At 44.2% G+C, this 14,623-nt stretch overlaps 1 protein-coding gene across 1 annotated transcript in view; it reads right to left on the bottom strand.

The window, feature by feature from the left end:
• LOC148505640 (uncharacterized) overlaps positions 1 to 14,623 on the bottom strand; it is a 36,849-nt gene that overhangs the window by 17,440 nt on the left and 4,786 nt on the right. Inside the window, exons 2-3 of the mRNA XM_088447949.1 lie at positions 3,915 to 4,022; positions 1,979 to 2,036 (exon numbers count right to left, since the gene is read on the bottom strand). Of these exons, the coding sequence (XP_088304075.1) occupies positions 1,979 to 2,036; positions 3,915 to 4,022 (166 nt within the window). The remainder of the gene's footprint in view (positions 1 to 1,978; positions 2,037 to 3,914; positions 4,023 to 14,623) is intronic.

The following is a 14,623-nucleotide window of genomic DNA, read 5'->3' as shown; positions in this document are numbered from 1 at the left end:
ATCTCTCCACCATTATCCTGCTCCTCTGGTCCCATCCTCACCTCCATCAACCTACTCCCTCCCTCATATTTCAGCTCCATCTCTCCTCTATCACCCTGCTCCTCCAGTCCCATCCTCTCCTCCATTACCCTGCTTCTTCCCTCACACTCCGATCCCATCTCTCCTCCATTACCCTGCTCCTCTGGTCCCATCCTCTCCTCCATCATCCTGTTCCTTCCCTCACATTCTGGCACCATCCTCCCCTCTATCACACTGCTCCTCTGATCCCAACCTCTTCTCCATCACCATGCTCCATCCCTCACACTCCGACCCCATGTCTCCTTCATTACCCTGCTCTTCTGGTCCCATCCTCTCCTCCATCACCCTGCTCCTTCCCTCACACTCCGACCCCATCTCTCCTCCATTACCCTGCTCCTCTGGTCCCATGCTCTCCTCCATCACCCTGCTCCTTCCCTCACACTCCGACACCATCTCTCCTCCATTACCCTGCTCCTCTGGTCCCATCCTCTCCTCCATCATCCTGTTCCTTCCCTCACATTCTGGCACCATCCTCCTATGCATGGCTGCATAGTGGCGGTAAACGCTAGGGGGGTTCTTTAGCCTCCATGACTGGTCCAGGGCTCCCCAGATAGTAGTCCCCACAATTCACATTATGCCAAATAGTAATGCACACAGTTCATATTTTGCCAAACCATATTCCTCACAATTCACATTGTGCTAAAGAGAAGTCCCCACAATTCAGATTATGCTAAAGAGTAGTCCCCACAATTCAGATTATGCTAAAGAGTAGTCCCCACAATTCAGATTATGCTAAAGAGTAGTCCCCACAATTCAGATTATGCTAAAGAGTAGTCCCCACAATTCAGATTATGTGAAATCCACCACTTTTCCTTCCAGGGTGTTTATTACAAACAGATGACAATGGCAATGGCAATGCAATGCACACAACATTCCTCCTATTAATTCATCACAATAGTCCTGATTTTCAGCAACCTGCCACAGTGCTGCTGACACAAGAGGATGTTAAAGCAGCGTCTCTGAGCGCAGCTTCTAATTCATCATCTGATATCCACGCTGCTGTGTGCTGAGCTGCAGTGGGAGACTGCTCGTGGCTGCTGAGCAGCAGTCGCAGAAGTCTCCTCCTATGCCTGTGGGGGGGGGGCGTGGCTTTATGCCGGGCTGAGGGGCTCATAGCGTCCCCCCTCCCCAGCGTGCATTTGGAAAAAAAATATTATAAGGGGGCATGGCCTTGTCTCCTGCAATTAGGCCACACCCCCTTCACCGGGGCCCGGCCGGCCACTTTACACCCCTGGTCTTAGCAAAGGCAGATATTACCTTTAGCTTTCATCCTTTTCATTTACCATTTGTTAATTACTTTTGTTGCATATCAGTGAATATAAAACACATGTATGAGATTCTCCCTGATATGTCTTTAGACTCTTTACATTACTAGATACAATATATAATAATTTTGTCATCAACTGACTGAGGGCCTGATTCAGAGATGGACCCTTATGGCATTTTTCACGCAGATAGAGCGATTGTTTGCCATTGCATATGCACCGCACTTCGAGTGCGCAGCGATCGCATTGCAATTACGGACACACAGAGGATCCCATCACAAAGTGACTGACGGGTTGTCAGTGTTTGAGGGTGGTAACGGAAAGTGGTCAGAAAAAAACAGACGTGTCTGTCCGTTTAAACGCCGTTACATGGGCGTGTCAGAAGAGCTCCCAAGGCTGCGGCAGGTCGGACCGGCTGCAAGGGTAAGATGGCCGCCAATGTCTGTAGATGTTACCGATATTTACATGGGTCGTCACAAGCAGGCAAGAAAGCGGTAGTGGGCGTCATTATGCTCAGGTGATCTTTGCTAACATTAGCATATTTTCACTGCTGCGTTGCATATAAAATTGCGGATGCGACTGCATTAGCGTCCATCTCTGAATCAGGCCCTGATTCATGGTCATATAGATGTTACCTTGGATAAATAACTGTGATCCGTAATATTTTGGGAAGATGTTATGTTGGGGTTGAGCCTTTAAAAAAAAAAAAAAGTAAATTAATTCATTATTTATAAGTAGGAAATGCAGGAATAGGTTTTTCCAAATACATATGATTTTTTTTATTTCAACATTGTGTCGGTTTTTTTTTTCTTTAGACATCGAAATGATTCATTTAATATTAAATGCTAAACCATCCATATTTTAGACATTAATTATAAACTATATAAGTATGGAAGAGATAATTAATGGAAAAAAATGACAATTCATAAAACTCTAATTTCTGCCTTGGAATAAAAACAATTGTCGTGCTATAGGTACTATGAGGCTAATTTATGAAATTAATGGATAAATAAGTGTAGCACATTTTTTCAGATGAAACTGCACACATACATATACAGTAATCAAAAAGAGCTGGCATAGAATAGATAATATAATATAATATTAATATAACGACTCTTCTTTTCTTCTCTTTAAACACACCACTTGGTCATGAATTCCCCAGATTTTCTCCAATTCAGAAACCTTAGGGCCTGATTCAGAGTTGGGCACTATTGCAGCCACAATTGCGACTTTTAGAATAGTATGCAAATGCTAGTTTCAGCCTTTCCCATGTGTACTAGCGTGCACCTGACTGTGAAAGCTCTAAGAAGCCCACTTTCAGTAGTAAGTAACTCCACCTGTGCGCAGTAACTCCACCTGTGCTTCTGAACACTCCATTACATGCACCATCAGCCCTTGCACCAGACTATGGTAGGGGCAGTGTCTCTCTCTAAAATTTCTATGAACATGGCTTCTGTGGCTGCAGCTCTATGTCTCAGAATGCAGCTGTGTTCACTGACCCCAGACACTCCTGTAACACATCCTTTTTTGTGTTCACTGCAGGCCACCTCCCAGTCACCACTCAGGAACACCCATGGTTTTGCCCCACCAACCCTAATGCCAGCGCTCCCATAAGCAACAGCAATCACTCACTATAAAGCATGCGCAGTAGGGCAATCATCGTCCATCTCTGTATCAGGTCCATAGTGGCTGAGTTATTAACTTAAATCTTTGTGCATTATTTGTCTTCAGGACAATGTCAGCCACTTGTATGACTCAGCAATAGAGACACAATACAAGGTAGAAGTTAACTATCATGAAACTGATGTTCTCAAAACTTTATTCCCCTCAGCCCAATGAACACACCAGGATTTCTACTAATGTAATTTAAGCCACAGTTAGTAGTAAGGAAGTAAATGTATTTTCAGGGGGCTCACCCAAAATGGCGGTGCCCAGCTACAACTACGGGAGCATGGGGAAGCCAGTAAAGAGATGCTGGACCTGATTCAGAGGTGAACATACTGCCGATGTTGGATGCAGTAGAGCAATTATTTGCAATTGTGCATGCGTGGAAGCTGCACCGTGCATGCGTCCTGATTGTGTCCATGCAGAGTCGCAGTTATCATTTAAGGTGCACGCAGGGAGAAATTTATTGAAAATGTAGTGGGCGTTCCTGGTGACAGGGAGGTGTCTTAGCGCACACACGGAGATAGTCTATCTTATGGGCATGTTGTGGGCGTGTCAGTGAAAGTACATACCCAGATGGAGAAACTGCATCTGCTATAGGACTCGTGCAAGTTTTGATGGTGCGTCCGATGGTGGCATCTAAGGAAGCACCAATTGATATACTGTGTGTATGGATACTGAAAGTGGGCGACTGTGGGCTTGCCAAAAAGGAGTATCTGCATGACACATGATAAGACAGATTCTGCCAGTTTGCCCCAGTTGATCTGGGTGATGTACACCAACACCTTAACAAACTGTTGGGACACAGATGTTATTTTTGAGTTGGAGAGTCTAGATGTATCCCCTATTGTATTATGAATATGAACACTTGTTATTTTTAAAAGATAATCTGAAAACTATACTTGCCTTTAATTGTAGTAGTGTTTTCTTTACTTTACTGTCCTGTTGCTTTATCGTTTTCAAGCTCCTAGCATGGCCCAATGTATAAGCATGAGGCTGAAATTTCTGCTCTGTCTAAAGCATAAAAGAAGTGTGAATATAATTTCTGACTCCCTAAGATAAGTACAATCTGGTCATTATAAAACTAAAGTAGCAAATGTGCTCTAATGTTTAGATTGAAGACTATGGGGTATATCTATATGCAATAGACTGCGAACTTCAAGCATCGGCGAGTCCTGTGCGAGACTGCCCAATGTTGTAAAGTAGCAGTCATTTAAAAGGCAAAACCAGGTTGACTTTGCCTTTTAAATGACTGCTACTTTATAATATCAGGTAATCTTGCATGGAACTCGCAGATGCTTGAAGTTCGCAGTCTATTGCATATACTCCTTTATTTTTTAGTGTGTACTGTGATAGGATCACTGGTAAAGTGGTCTGTGGCAGGTACATTTGTCCGAAAAGCCGGTGTGGGACCTGGGGGTTGTGGGTGAGAGGAGAGGGAGGGCTCCACCCACGGCCACTCCAGGTTTTGGTTCTCGCAGCCTGGTAACAGGCTTGTTAGTTTTCCACCTGAGAGTGGCCAATATAAGCCTAGTGTGTTTAGGGCTGAGGGTCTCACCTGGGAGAGCAGACAGGGAGTTTGCTCAGAGACACTTGAAAACCTAACTGTGAGTGTTGTGCTGTGCTTTTGTTGCTGGCGAGGGCATTAGGCCCTGCCAGGTTCTGGTAGTGAGGGAACTACCTGTGAAGTTAGTGCCCTGACAGGGCTAGGATTTATGTTTATGTTTTCTTTATGTTATTTCTGACATTGTACAATAAAGACTGGCGCCAACCAGCTTGTACTTACATCCAGACTGGTGTGCTGCTTCCCTGCTACTGTGTGTGTGTGTAAGGAAGGAGTCCTCTACCCAGGAGAGGGACCCCCTAACCTAACTGTGTCACAATATGGTGGAGAATGCGGGCAACCACACACACTGAAGTTGCAGCAAGAGGAAAACATTCCGTTTAAAAATTAAAGGGACAGACACCCAATTTGTGTGGAAATAACACTGTGTCCTTGGAGTCCCATAGAGGAGGCGTCAGCCAATGCTCAGAGAGGCAAGGTTCAGCTTCCAACCTACACCCCAGGACAAAATGGAGGACATAATTAAGGCCTTGCTCCAAGCTACAGCAGCTCAGCAGGAAGCTACCAGGGCTCTGCAGGAATCCACCAGGGTGCAACTGTTGGCCTTGAAGACAGCCCAGGGGCAACAACAGGTTGCCATCGAGGAAACCCGCCAGGCCTTAGCGGAAAACAGCTAGGCCATAAAAGAGGTGGTACAGCACCTGGTCGCCCGGCCCAGAGATGTTATTACTGGTCCTCCCACCACCACTCAATCCGTACGAGCCAGTCACTTCCTCCAAAAGATGACTTCGGGCGATGATGTGGAGGCCTATCTCGCCGCATTTGAAAGATCGGCCGAAAGGGAGAGTTGGCCCCAGGAGCAGTGGGCAAGTCTGGTGGCACCTTTTTTGTCTGGGGAGCCACAAAAGGCCTATTTCGACATGCCTGGCTGATGCCAAGGACTATAAAAAACTAAAACAGGAGATCCTAACTCGCTTGGGAGTCACCACCTTTGTTCGTGCCCAACGGGTCCACCTCTGGGAGTTCCATAAGGACAAGCCTCCACGTTCACAGATGCATGACCTCGTCCATCTGTCCTCAAAATGGCTACAGCCCGAGGCGCTGACGGGACCACAGATCGTGAAAAGGGTCGTGATGGACCGGTACCTGCGATCATTACCTGTGACTCTGCGCAAGTGGGTGAGCCATGCAGACCCTAAGTCCGCGGACCAGTTGGTCGAGCTGGTGGAGAGGTACGTGGCGGCTGAGGAGCTGATGAGTATGCCCCACCGAGCCCCGATGGCGCACCGGCGAACTCCAACAGACACTGGTAAGACTGTTCCAGGGGAGAAGGGTGCTGGGCAGTGGGATGTACCTAAGACTGAGGGTGTAGAACCTGGAGACAGGCCTGCCAGGCCAGGAAGGTTCTTGCCCCGTAAATGACCAGACATTAATATGATTCAGTGTTTCCGGTGTGGTGACTTCGGCCATATTTCCGCTAATTGTTCACTTACAACTGAACCTATGCAATGTGATACTGCTCATGTCTACCGCAGGGGGTCTTTCTTTGCACAGACAGCCTGTACGGCTGACCGGCAGGCTGAGACTGATAAGCACATGTGTGTACTCACTGTAGATGGCAACCGAGTAGAGGCACTGTTAGACTCTGGTAGCTTGGTGACACTTATAAAAGCTGAGCTGGTGATCCCCTTGAGGCGTAAGGGGAAAACTGTTGGTGTGACCTGCATACATGGGTATACTCGATATTATGTTACTGCCGAGGTGAACATCGAGACACCATGTGGTTCTGCTATAGTTTCTATGGGTTTGGTGCCTGGTCTGATGTGCGATGCAATATTGGGGAGAGACTTTGCTCACTTCTGGAAGTTGTGGGAAAGTCGTTTTGTTCCAGAAGTGAACAACCCCGATCCATTTGAGAAGGTTGTCGATGTAGTGGAGGAGGGAGTTTCTTCTGAGTCAGAGTTATTCCCTTTCTCTACTATGATTGGCGAACTAGAGAATGCGGAGCATGACGGTGGTCCGCCAACTGATGTGCCTCCCATTGAGGTGGGAAGTGTTGTTGGGCCAGTTGATCGTCTGCCTATTATAGAGGTGCCGATACTGAGAGAGCACCTGGAACAGGCTCAACAGGCACAGCAGAGGTTATACAACCGCAATGCTCGGTTACGCAGCTTTGCTCCGGGGGACAGAGTGTTAGTGTTGGTTCCCACTGTGGAAAATAAACTTTTGGCTAAATGGCAAGGGCCCTTTGAAATCTTAGAAAGAGTGGGACAGGTCAATTACAAAGTTTACCAGCCGGGGGAAAGAAAGCCGGAACCGATATACCATATAAATCTGTTAAAGCCCTGGAAAGGTAGAACGGTACTGTCGGCCGTCTGAGCCCCTCCAGTAAATCCAGGGCCCTTAGTTCCCGAAGTGACAGTGGCAAAAACCCTGTCGGCAATTCAACAACGAGAGGTCAAGGAGTTTCTGGTCAGAAATAGGGTGCTGTTCTCTGACGTACCTGGGAAAACCTCGGTCATTAAACATGATATCATCACTGACCCAGGGGTTAAAGTTAATCTAAAGCCCTATAGGTTACCAGAAGCACCAAGAGAATCGGTGTCGAAAGAAATTAAAAATATGCTAGAGTTAGGGGTTATTGAAGTATCACATAGTGAATGGTCAAGTCCCATTGTGTTGATTCCGAAGCCCGACGGGAGTGTGCGTTTCTGCAATGACTTCCGAAAGTTGAACAGGGTTTCAAAATTCGATGCCTACCCGATGCCACAGTGGAGAAGGAGGCGTTGGCCATAAAGTGGGCGTTAGGGGCCTGTTGTCTAAAGCAGACGTGTTGTCACGCGTTCATTGTTTGGGGGCTTCAGTTGTTCCGCCCCACAGGTCGAAACAAAGGGGGGGGATATGTGATAGGATCACTGGTAAAGTGGTCTGTGGCAGGTACATTTGTCCCAGATTCCTGTCATTATGTGTTTTAAACCCCCAGGAGAAAGTCTGCAGTGTAGCAGGCTTGAGTTTCGGCTTTTTGAAAAGCCGGTTTGGGACCTGGGGGTTGTGGGTGAGAGGAGAGGGAGGGCTCCACCCATGGCTACTCCAGGTTTTGGTTCTCGCAGCCTGGTAACAGGCTTGTTAGTTTTCCACCTGAGAGTGGCCAATATAAGCCTAGTGTGTTTAGGGCTGAGGGTCTCACCTGGGAGAGCAGACAGGGAGTTTGCTCAGAGACACTTGAAAACCTAACTGTGAGTGTTGTGCTGTGCTTTTGTTGCTGGCGAGGGCATTAGGCCCTGCCAGGTTCTGGTAGTGAGGGAACTACCTGTGAAGTTAGTGCCCCGACAGGGCTAGGATTTATGTTTATGTTTTCTTTATGTTATTTCTGACATTGTACAATAAAGACTGGCGCCGACCAGCTTGTACTTACATCCAGACTGGTGTGCTGCTTCCCTGCTGCTGTGTGTGTGTGTGTGTGTGTGTGTGTGTGTGTGTGTGTGTGTGTGTGTGTGTGTGTGTAAGGAAGGAGTCCTCTACCCAGGAGAGGGACCCCCTAACCTAACTGTGTCACAGTACCCATTCTTACATGTTTTCTTAAAAATGCAATTAATCACTATTTAGTAAACAATATACATTGAACTGTTGAGCTTCCTAAAAATTCCTTAATGCTAAGGTGCTATAGGACATTTTTATTCATAGAACAAGTGAATATAATGGTGGGTCAGCACCCTGAAGGTAAAATAGTGTTTGACACCTAGCAGCTTCACACACAGAGATGTACCAACATCATTAATACATTGGTGGAAGGAAGGTGAGCTTATTGAATGCAGACAGAACTGTGGCAGTGAAGATTTTAAACATATCAAACTGTATGTTTCTTTTGCCATTCAGAACATTACACCAACCACAGTATATTAGATTCCTTAAGAACACCCTGCCTACAGAATTATACAATTGAGAGTCATCACATTACTGTACATCTATCAATCTTTAAAGAACACCCTACCTACAGATTACACATCTAATAGTAAAAAGACAGTGCCCATAAACCCCTATGATATACACAAACAGTACTGCTTTTATCAGCAGTATTGGGACCATGGACATTATGATGTAATCACTGAAGGCTTACAGACTATTTTTTGTACATGGCTAATATTGAACTAATTTCATTGCTGTTTATTATTGATTAACTTTTAATTCTTTCTTTTTCATTTATTCTTCTCTATTTTTTTATTTAAAATTCTTGGTAGTTTTTAATCATTCATATTCTGTTTATGTATACTTTATAAAGCAGTTTTCTTTATTGTAAAAAAGAGAGGGTCCCCACGTTTGTATCCAACATTGATTTTATAATAATAATATTATTTTTTATTATTATTATTATTATTATTATTATTATTAATAATAATAATAATAATAATAATAATAATAATAATAATACAAATAATCCTCACAGGATCCTTTTCCTTGTATAATCTGAATATAACCTAAGAGAAGCATTAAATAAAGGGGAAACACTTATTATATACAATTTCTTGTAAAGATCTTGTAATTGTGTGTGCTATAACTAGTCAATATTCAGAAGAACGACATCCAGAATGTTGACACCAGAATGTTAATAGTCAGAATGTCGACATGGCAGTTAGGTCGACAACCAATATCTTCACATACAATTAGGTCAACAGGATTAATATATCAACACGTTCAGAATGTTGACATTTGAAATGTTTATTTATTTTAGCCTAACCTAAAACTTAACCCCATCCATCAACAAAAAAAATATATGTCGGCATTCAGGTATCAATATGTTTAATGCGACATTCTAATAATAGTAAAGTGTGAGTTCTTAACATTAATTGCGCACACTTTAACAATATTGCAACCCAAATACACTAATTAAAGGAACACCACCTTTAATAGGCACATATAAATTACAAGTGTTTGTGTACTTGGTCTGCGCTACTTGTTAAATAGAATGGATGTCTAGGAAATAATAAATCAAAGTTGAATCAAACCTTGAACATAAATGACCCACTATAGGGACAAGTCATTTATTCCAAAAATGTATTTGCCTGAAGAAGGATCCATACAGATCTGAAACACGTTGCAACAGAATGCATGTGGAATGGAGGGAATATCCAGATACAGCCACCTTTTGGACGGTATACAATCGGGAAACCGGCTGCCTTAATACCGGCAGCCGGCTTCCCGACTGTCATATCCCAGCGAGGGTGAAATGACCGTCGTCTAGATGTGACGCCTGACATTTCCCCGACGCCGGGAGACCGGCGCCCGGCATCCCGATCAAAGGGATGCGGGGTGCCTGACAGTCGCTGGGGGGGGAGGGTTAGGTTTAGGGCCCCTGGGGGGGACTTAGGGTTAAGCACCCCCCGGGAGGTTTAGGCTAGGGGGAGGGAGGGTTAGGCACCCCCAGGGGGGACTTAGGTTTAGGCAGCGGGGAAGGAGGGGTTAGGATTACTCACTTAGAGGGGGGATTAGTGTTAGGCACTTGGGGGGGAGGTTAGGGTTAGGCACCCCTAAGGAGGGTTAGGGGGTTAGGTTAGTATATACTTACCTTAACGACGATCGGGATTTCCAGCGCTGTCGGGCTTCCGCTGCCGGGCTCTGCTCATCTGTCGGCCAGCGGTATTTCATACCGATTCCTTTTGGACACATGTTTTCTGCGGTGGTGCCGAGCTGCTAAACCTGGGACCATGGTTAGAGGCTGAATTTTGGAATCCTACCCTATTTAATTATTTGCTTTTTCACTTACTTTGTGTTTTTAAATGTTTGATGAATTTTTGGAATAAATTTCTTGTCCCTATATTGGCTAATTTATGTTATTCAAGGTTTGATTCAACTTTGATTTATCGTTCATAGACATCCAATCTATTTAACGAGTAGCACCGACCAAATGTCGACATTCTGAATGTGTTGACATTGCAACTATGTTGACCTAATTGTATGTCAACATATTGGTTGTCGACATAACGTCCATGCCTACATTCAGTACCTGTTGACATTCTGGTGTCAACATCCTGAATGTCGACTATCTGACCAGATACCATGTAATTATATTACCCCCAAAGTTATATTCTATGTGTTTCTTTCAATTTTAATAATTTCACAGGCTATCAATATTTGGGCTTCCCTTTAATTGCAATAATTGTGTTTACTGTCAAATTTAGGTTGAAATATATAGTTGTTAATCTGTATGATCACAGTTCTATACAGTGCATTGCATGTAGGATTTTACGTCAGTTGTTGTTCATTTATACATGTTCTCAGTGCCCATTACAGGATCTGTTCCCTTCATATGTACAGGATTAGGTTGTTGTTATTTATACTGCTTGTTGCATTCAAACTGATACAGATAATCACACTGTTTCTCTTGTCAGATTATAGTGCTCCCAAAGGATTCATTCATTTCCCATGATAAGGCTCTCTATGTTTATCACTGACTAATTCAAAATCGCTATTACTACTGTGTTTATTGTATCCGTTCACATCACATATTTTGTGGCCTTTATTTAGCAACTGCCCGAGTTTAAATCTTCAAGTTATTAAGATAGGCATCCCAGACCTATTGTCACCCCTCTGTGAAGTTTTCATCCAAATCCATCCAGTGGAAGGCCCAGAACAGGCTCCTCAGGTCAAAGTTCTGCCCGATATACCACAGATATACCACAGATATGCATGATTCTGATACCCGCAGTAATCAAGAAAAAAAATGCACGCTAGGTTTTAAGCACTGAAAACCCCGCGGTGCGAAAAACACCTACTTACCAATCAGGTGGTCTCCACTGATCCCGGTCATCTTCCCTCCATGTTTGCACTGGAGAGGGGGCTGCTGTGAGTCGAGGGGGTTCCTGGGGGACCAGGGGGCTGCTGGGAGGGGAGGTGGCTGCGGGGGGTGCTCAGACAAACATAGACGTCACACTCACATTAGTCACTCACACACACAGTTACACATACTACACACACTCACACAACATACATACACACACGCTGCTGCAGGAGACCGAGTCCCGACGCTGGAGGGAGAAGTCAGCTCTACAGAGCTATACAGACTGATGGCAGCATATTCTTCACCCACCACTCACACCAATGTTACTGTCTGCCCTGTACACAGACTGCTATGTAGCCTATCCTATTCAAGTGAATACCTGCCCAAAGCACCTCTCCCCCAACCCTTACCAGGGCCGCAACTAGGGGGGGCTAGAGGTGCACGTGCACCGGGTGCCGGATCGCAGGAGGTGAAAAAATCTGACTCGAGGTGGCTTGGGGGCTGCTGATTCAGAAAACGGCCATCCAAAAATGGCCACCGCCAAAGAGGAGACAAATGCTAGAGGTCCATACTGGCCCTCTAGTGTCTGTTTCCTCCTTGGCAGTGGCCATTTTGGATGGCCATTTTCAGCAGATTCCATGCGGACAAGCCATCCGCATGGACTCTGCTGAAAACGGCCATCCAAAAATGGCCGCCGCCTAGGGGGAGACAGATGCTAGAGGTCCTACTGGACCTCTAGTGTCTTTTAGGCCAGCGCTACCGGGAGAAGATGCTGAAAGCTGCATCTTCTCCCATGAAATCCCCTGGCAACGAGCATAAATCCCCTGGCAACGAGCATGAACCCATGGCAACGAGCATAAACCCCATGACAACGAGCATGTAACCCCTGGCAACGAGCATAAACCCCCTGGCAACGAGCATGTAACCCTTGGCAACGAGGATAAACCCCCTGGCAACAAGCATGAAACCCCCTGGCAACAAGCATGAAACCCCATGGCAACGAGCATGTAACCCCATGCCAACGAGCATGTAACCCTTGACAACGAGCAGGTAATTTTAAAGTAATTAGAAGCCTTACTATGGGGTATAAAATTGTGTCGGGCAAATATGTAAGTGGCACTTTGGTAATAGGCATTACAGTGTGTGGCATAATGTGTAATGGGCTTTATGGTGTGTGGAATAATGTAAGTCACTATATCAGGGACGTCTGAATAGTGCATTGCCTTATGGAGGAGCAAGGAGAAACGCCAGGTACAGGAAGGGAGGGGGCGCAAAATTGCTGCCTTGCACCGGGTGATAGATATCCTAGTTTCGGCCCTGCCCTTACCAGCCGCGCGCATGGTGCCACACCTGTCTCTTGCATTAATGTCAATAAATTTTGTTTCCTTTATAGCTCAGCGTTAACTTGACAGATCAAGATGAAACAAAACACAGGGACAATAGATCGACACACTAAAGGTAGACATGTAAGAAGGTTGACAGGTACAAATGGTCAACAGGGTCAAAATGTCGACACAAAAATGGTCGACACATAATTTTTTAGTTTTTTTAGGGTAAGGCACTAGAAGGGGCAATCAGGGTCAGGCACCTACCCCAATGGTTAGGGTTAGGCACCAGGAGGGAGGGTTAGAGTTAGGCACGTAGAGGAGGGTTAGAGTGAAGATTAGGGTTAGAAAACAAAAAAACATGTGTCGACCATTTTCATGTTGACCTATTGACCCTATCAACCATTTTTACCTGTCGACCTTCTTACATGTCTACCTTTATTGTGCGACCTATTGTCCCTGTCGACCTATTGCTTGTCTAACTTCTGGTGTCTATCTAGACATTGGAAAAAAGGGTATTGTCTACCTTTTTACTGTAAGGCAATAAATAAAGGCCAAGGCCTCAGTCTTTCCTTGCCACTGTGTGTGATGAATGGCCTGCTGGCAAGTTTCTATTTTTCTGCACCACACTTTTCCTTTATTAGATATGTTTTTTTCTTTAGCACTGTATATTGTTTTTTTGATTTTAGATGCCCTGACTTAGACACTCTATGCCATTGAGCATTGGCTTTAGTAGATGACGTTGAAGGACTAGCGTCATCATCATTATTGGTGGCAGCAACTGCAGTGACAGTATTTTGTTGCTCTTCTCTAAACTGAACATTATACATTTTTCAATTCGCAATCACTGCGTGGCTTATATATGCACAAAGCGCATCAAGCAGTACAATTATTTAATTTATTTTTATTACGTCACAGCTCTATTTCTGCATATACTGGAGCCACAGGGCTTATATATGCACAAAGCTCACCAAACAGTACAATTATTATTTTTTTTTTTTATGTCACAGCTCTATTCCTGCAGAGCTGACCTCGTGATCGGGAGTCCGTAACCATAGAAAGTCTGTGGCCGGTATTAATGACGGTGAGAGGTAAACATTGATATTTCTGTTTATAAATGGTATATTTCATTCTGTGTATTTTCCTTGAATCTTAGGGATAAAGTAGTACTGCCTCCTATATTTAAGTTTTGATGGACTTTTTTTTTGTATTCTAATGAATCACATGTGTTTTGAATTTTTAATTATCTGGTGGGTATATAAAGGAAACTATCTGACCCACACTATACACGCCTGATGAAGCTGAGCGGTCATTGCTCAGCGAAACGCGTTGAGACTATTTACCACCATCTACCTGGATTTATAAGATCTGTTGGATTTATACTGGACTCATACTCTCCCCTTGGATTCAACTTCTGCAGCCCGGGATGCTTCCCTGTGGATTGTGCTTCAGCCTATACTTTCCAATTGCTGGATGCCAGAGGACTTCCTAACAGCTATTTCAGCCATATATTGGTAACGTTGTGCTACTAATAATAATAATATCTCATTTGGGACTTTGTGGAGAGAGCCCTAATTCCAACTTCCTAACATATGAACGGGGTTTGGTAGATTCATTACATTTCATATATTCTACAATTTTTACGTATTTTTTATATTTTTTTACTTTCTGATTATATATATATGCATATTGGGATGTTTTATATACTTGTATTTTATAAATTAATAGGAGAATCCTTTTGTGCACTGATGTGCATATTTTAGCTTATTGAATAAATTACCAATTGGTTGTTTTTGAAAACCGTCCATCTTTATTGATTTATAACATTTTAACACTGGTTTCTTTATTTATATGTCTATTCCAGCGTGGACTGGAGCAACAAAGCTTATATATGCACGTGAACAAAGCGCACCAAACAGTACAAACAATACAATTATGTAATACATTTTTT

Source organism: Taudactylus pleione, unplaced genomic scaffold, assembly GCF_031769625.1.
Source record: "Taudactylus pleione unplaced genomic scaffold, aTauple2 ptg000446l, whole genome shotgun sequence".
NCBI classification, from domain to species: domain Eukaryota; kingdom Metazoa; phylum Chordata; class Amphibia; order Anura; family Myobatrachidae; genus Taudactylus; species Taudactylus pleione.
This window is presented reverse-complemented; position numbering and strand designations above follow the sequence as displayed.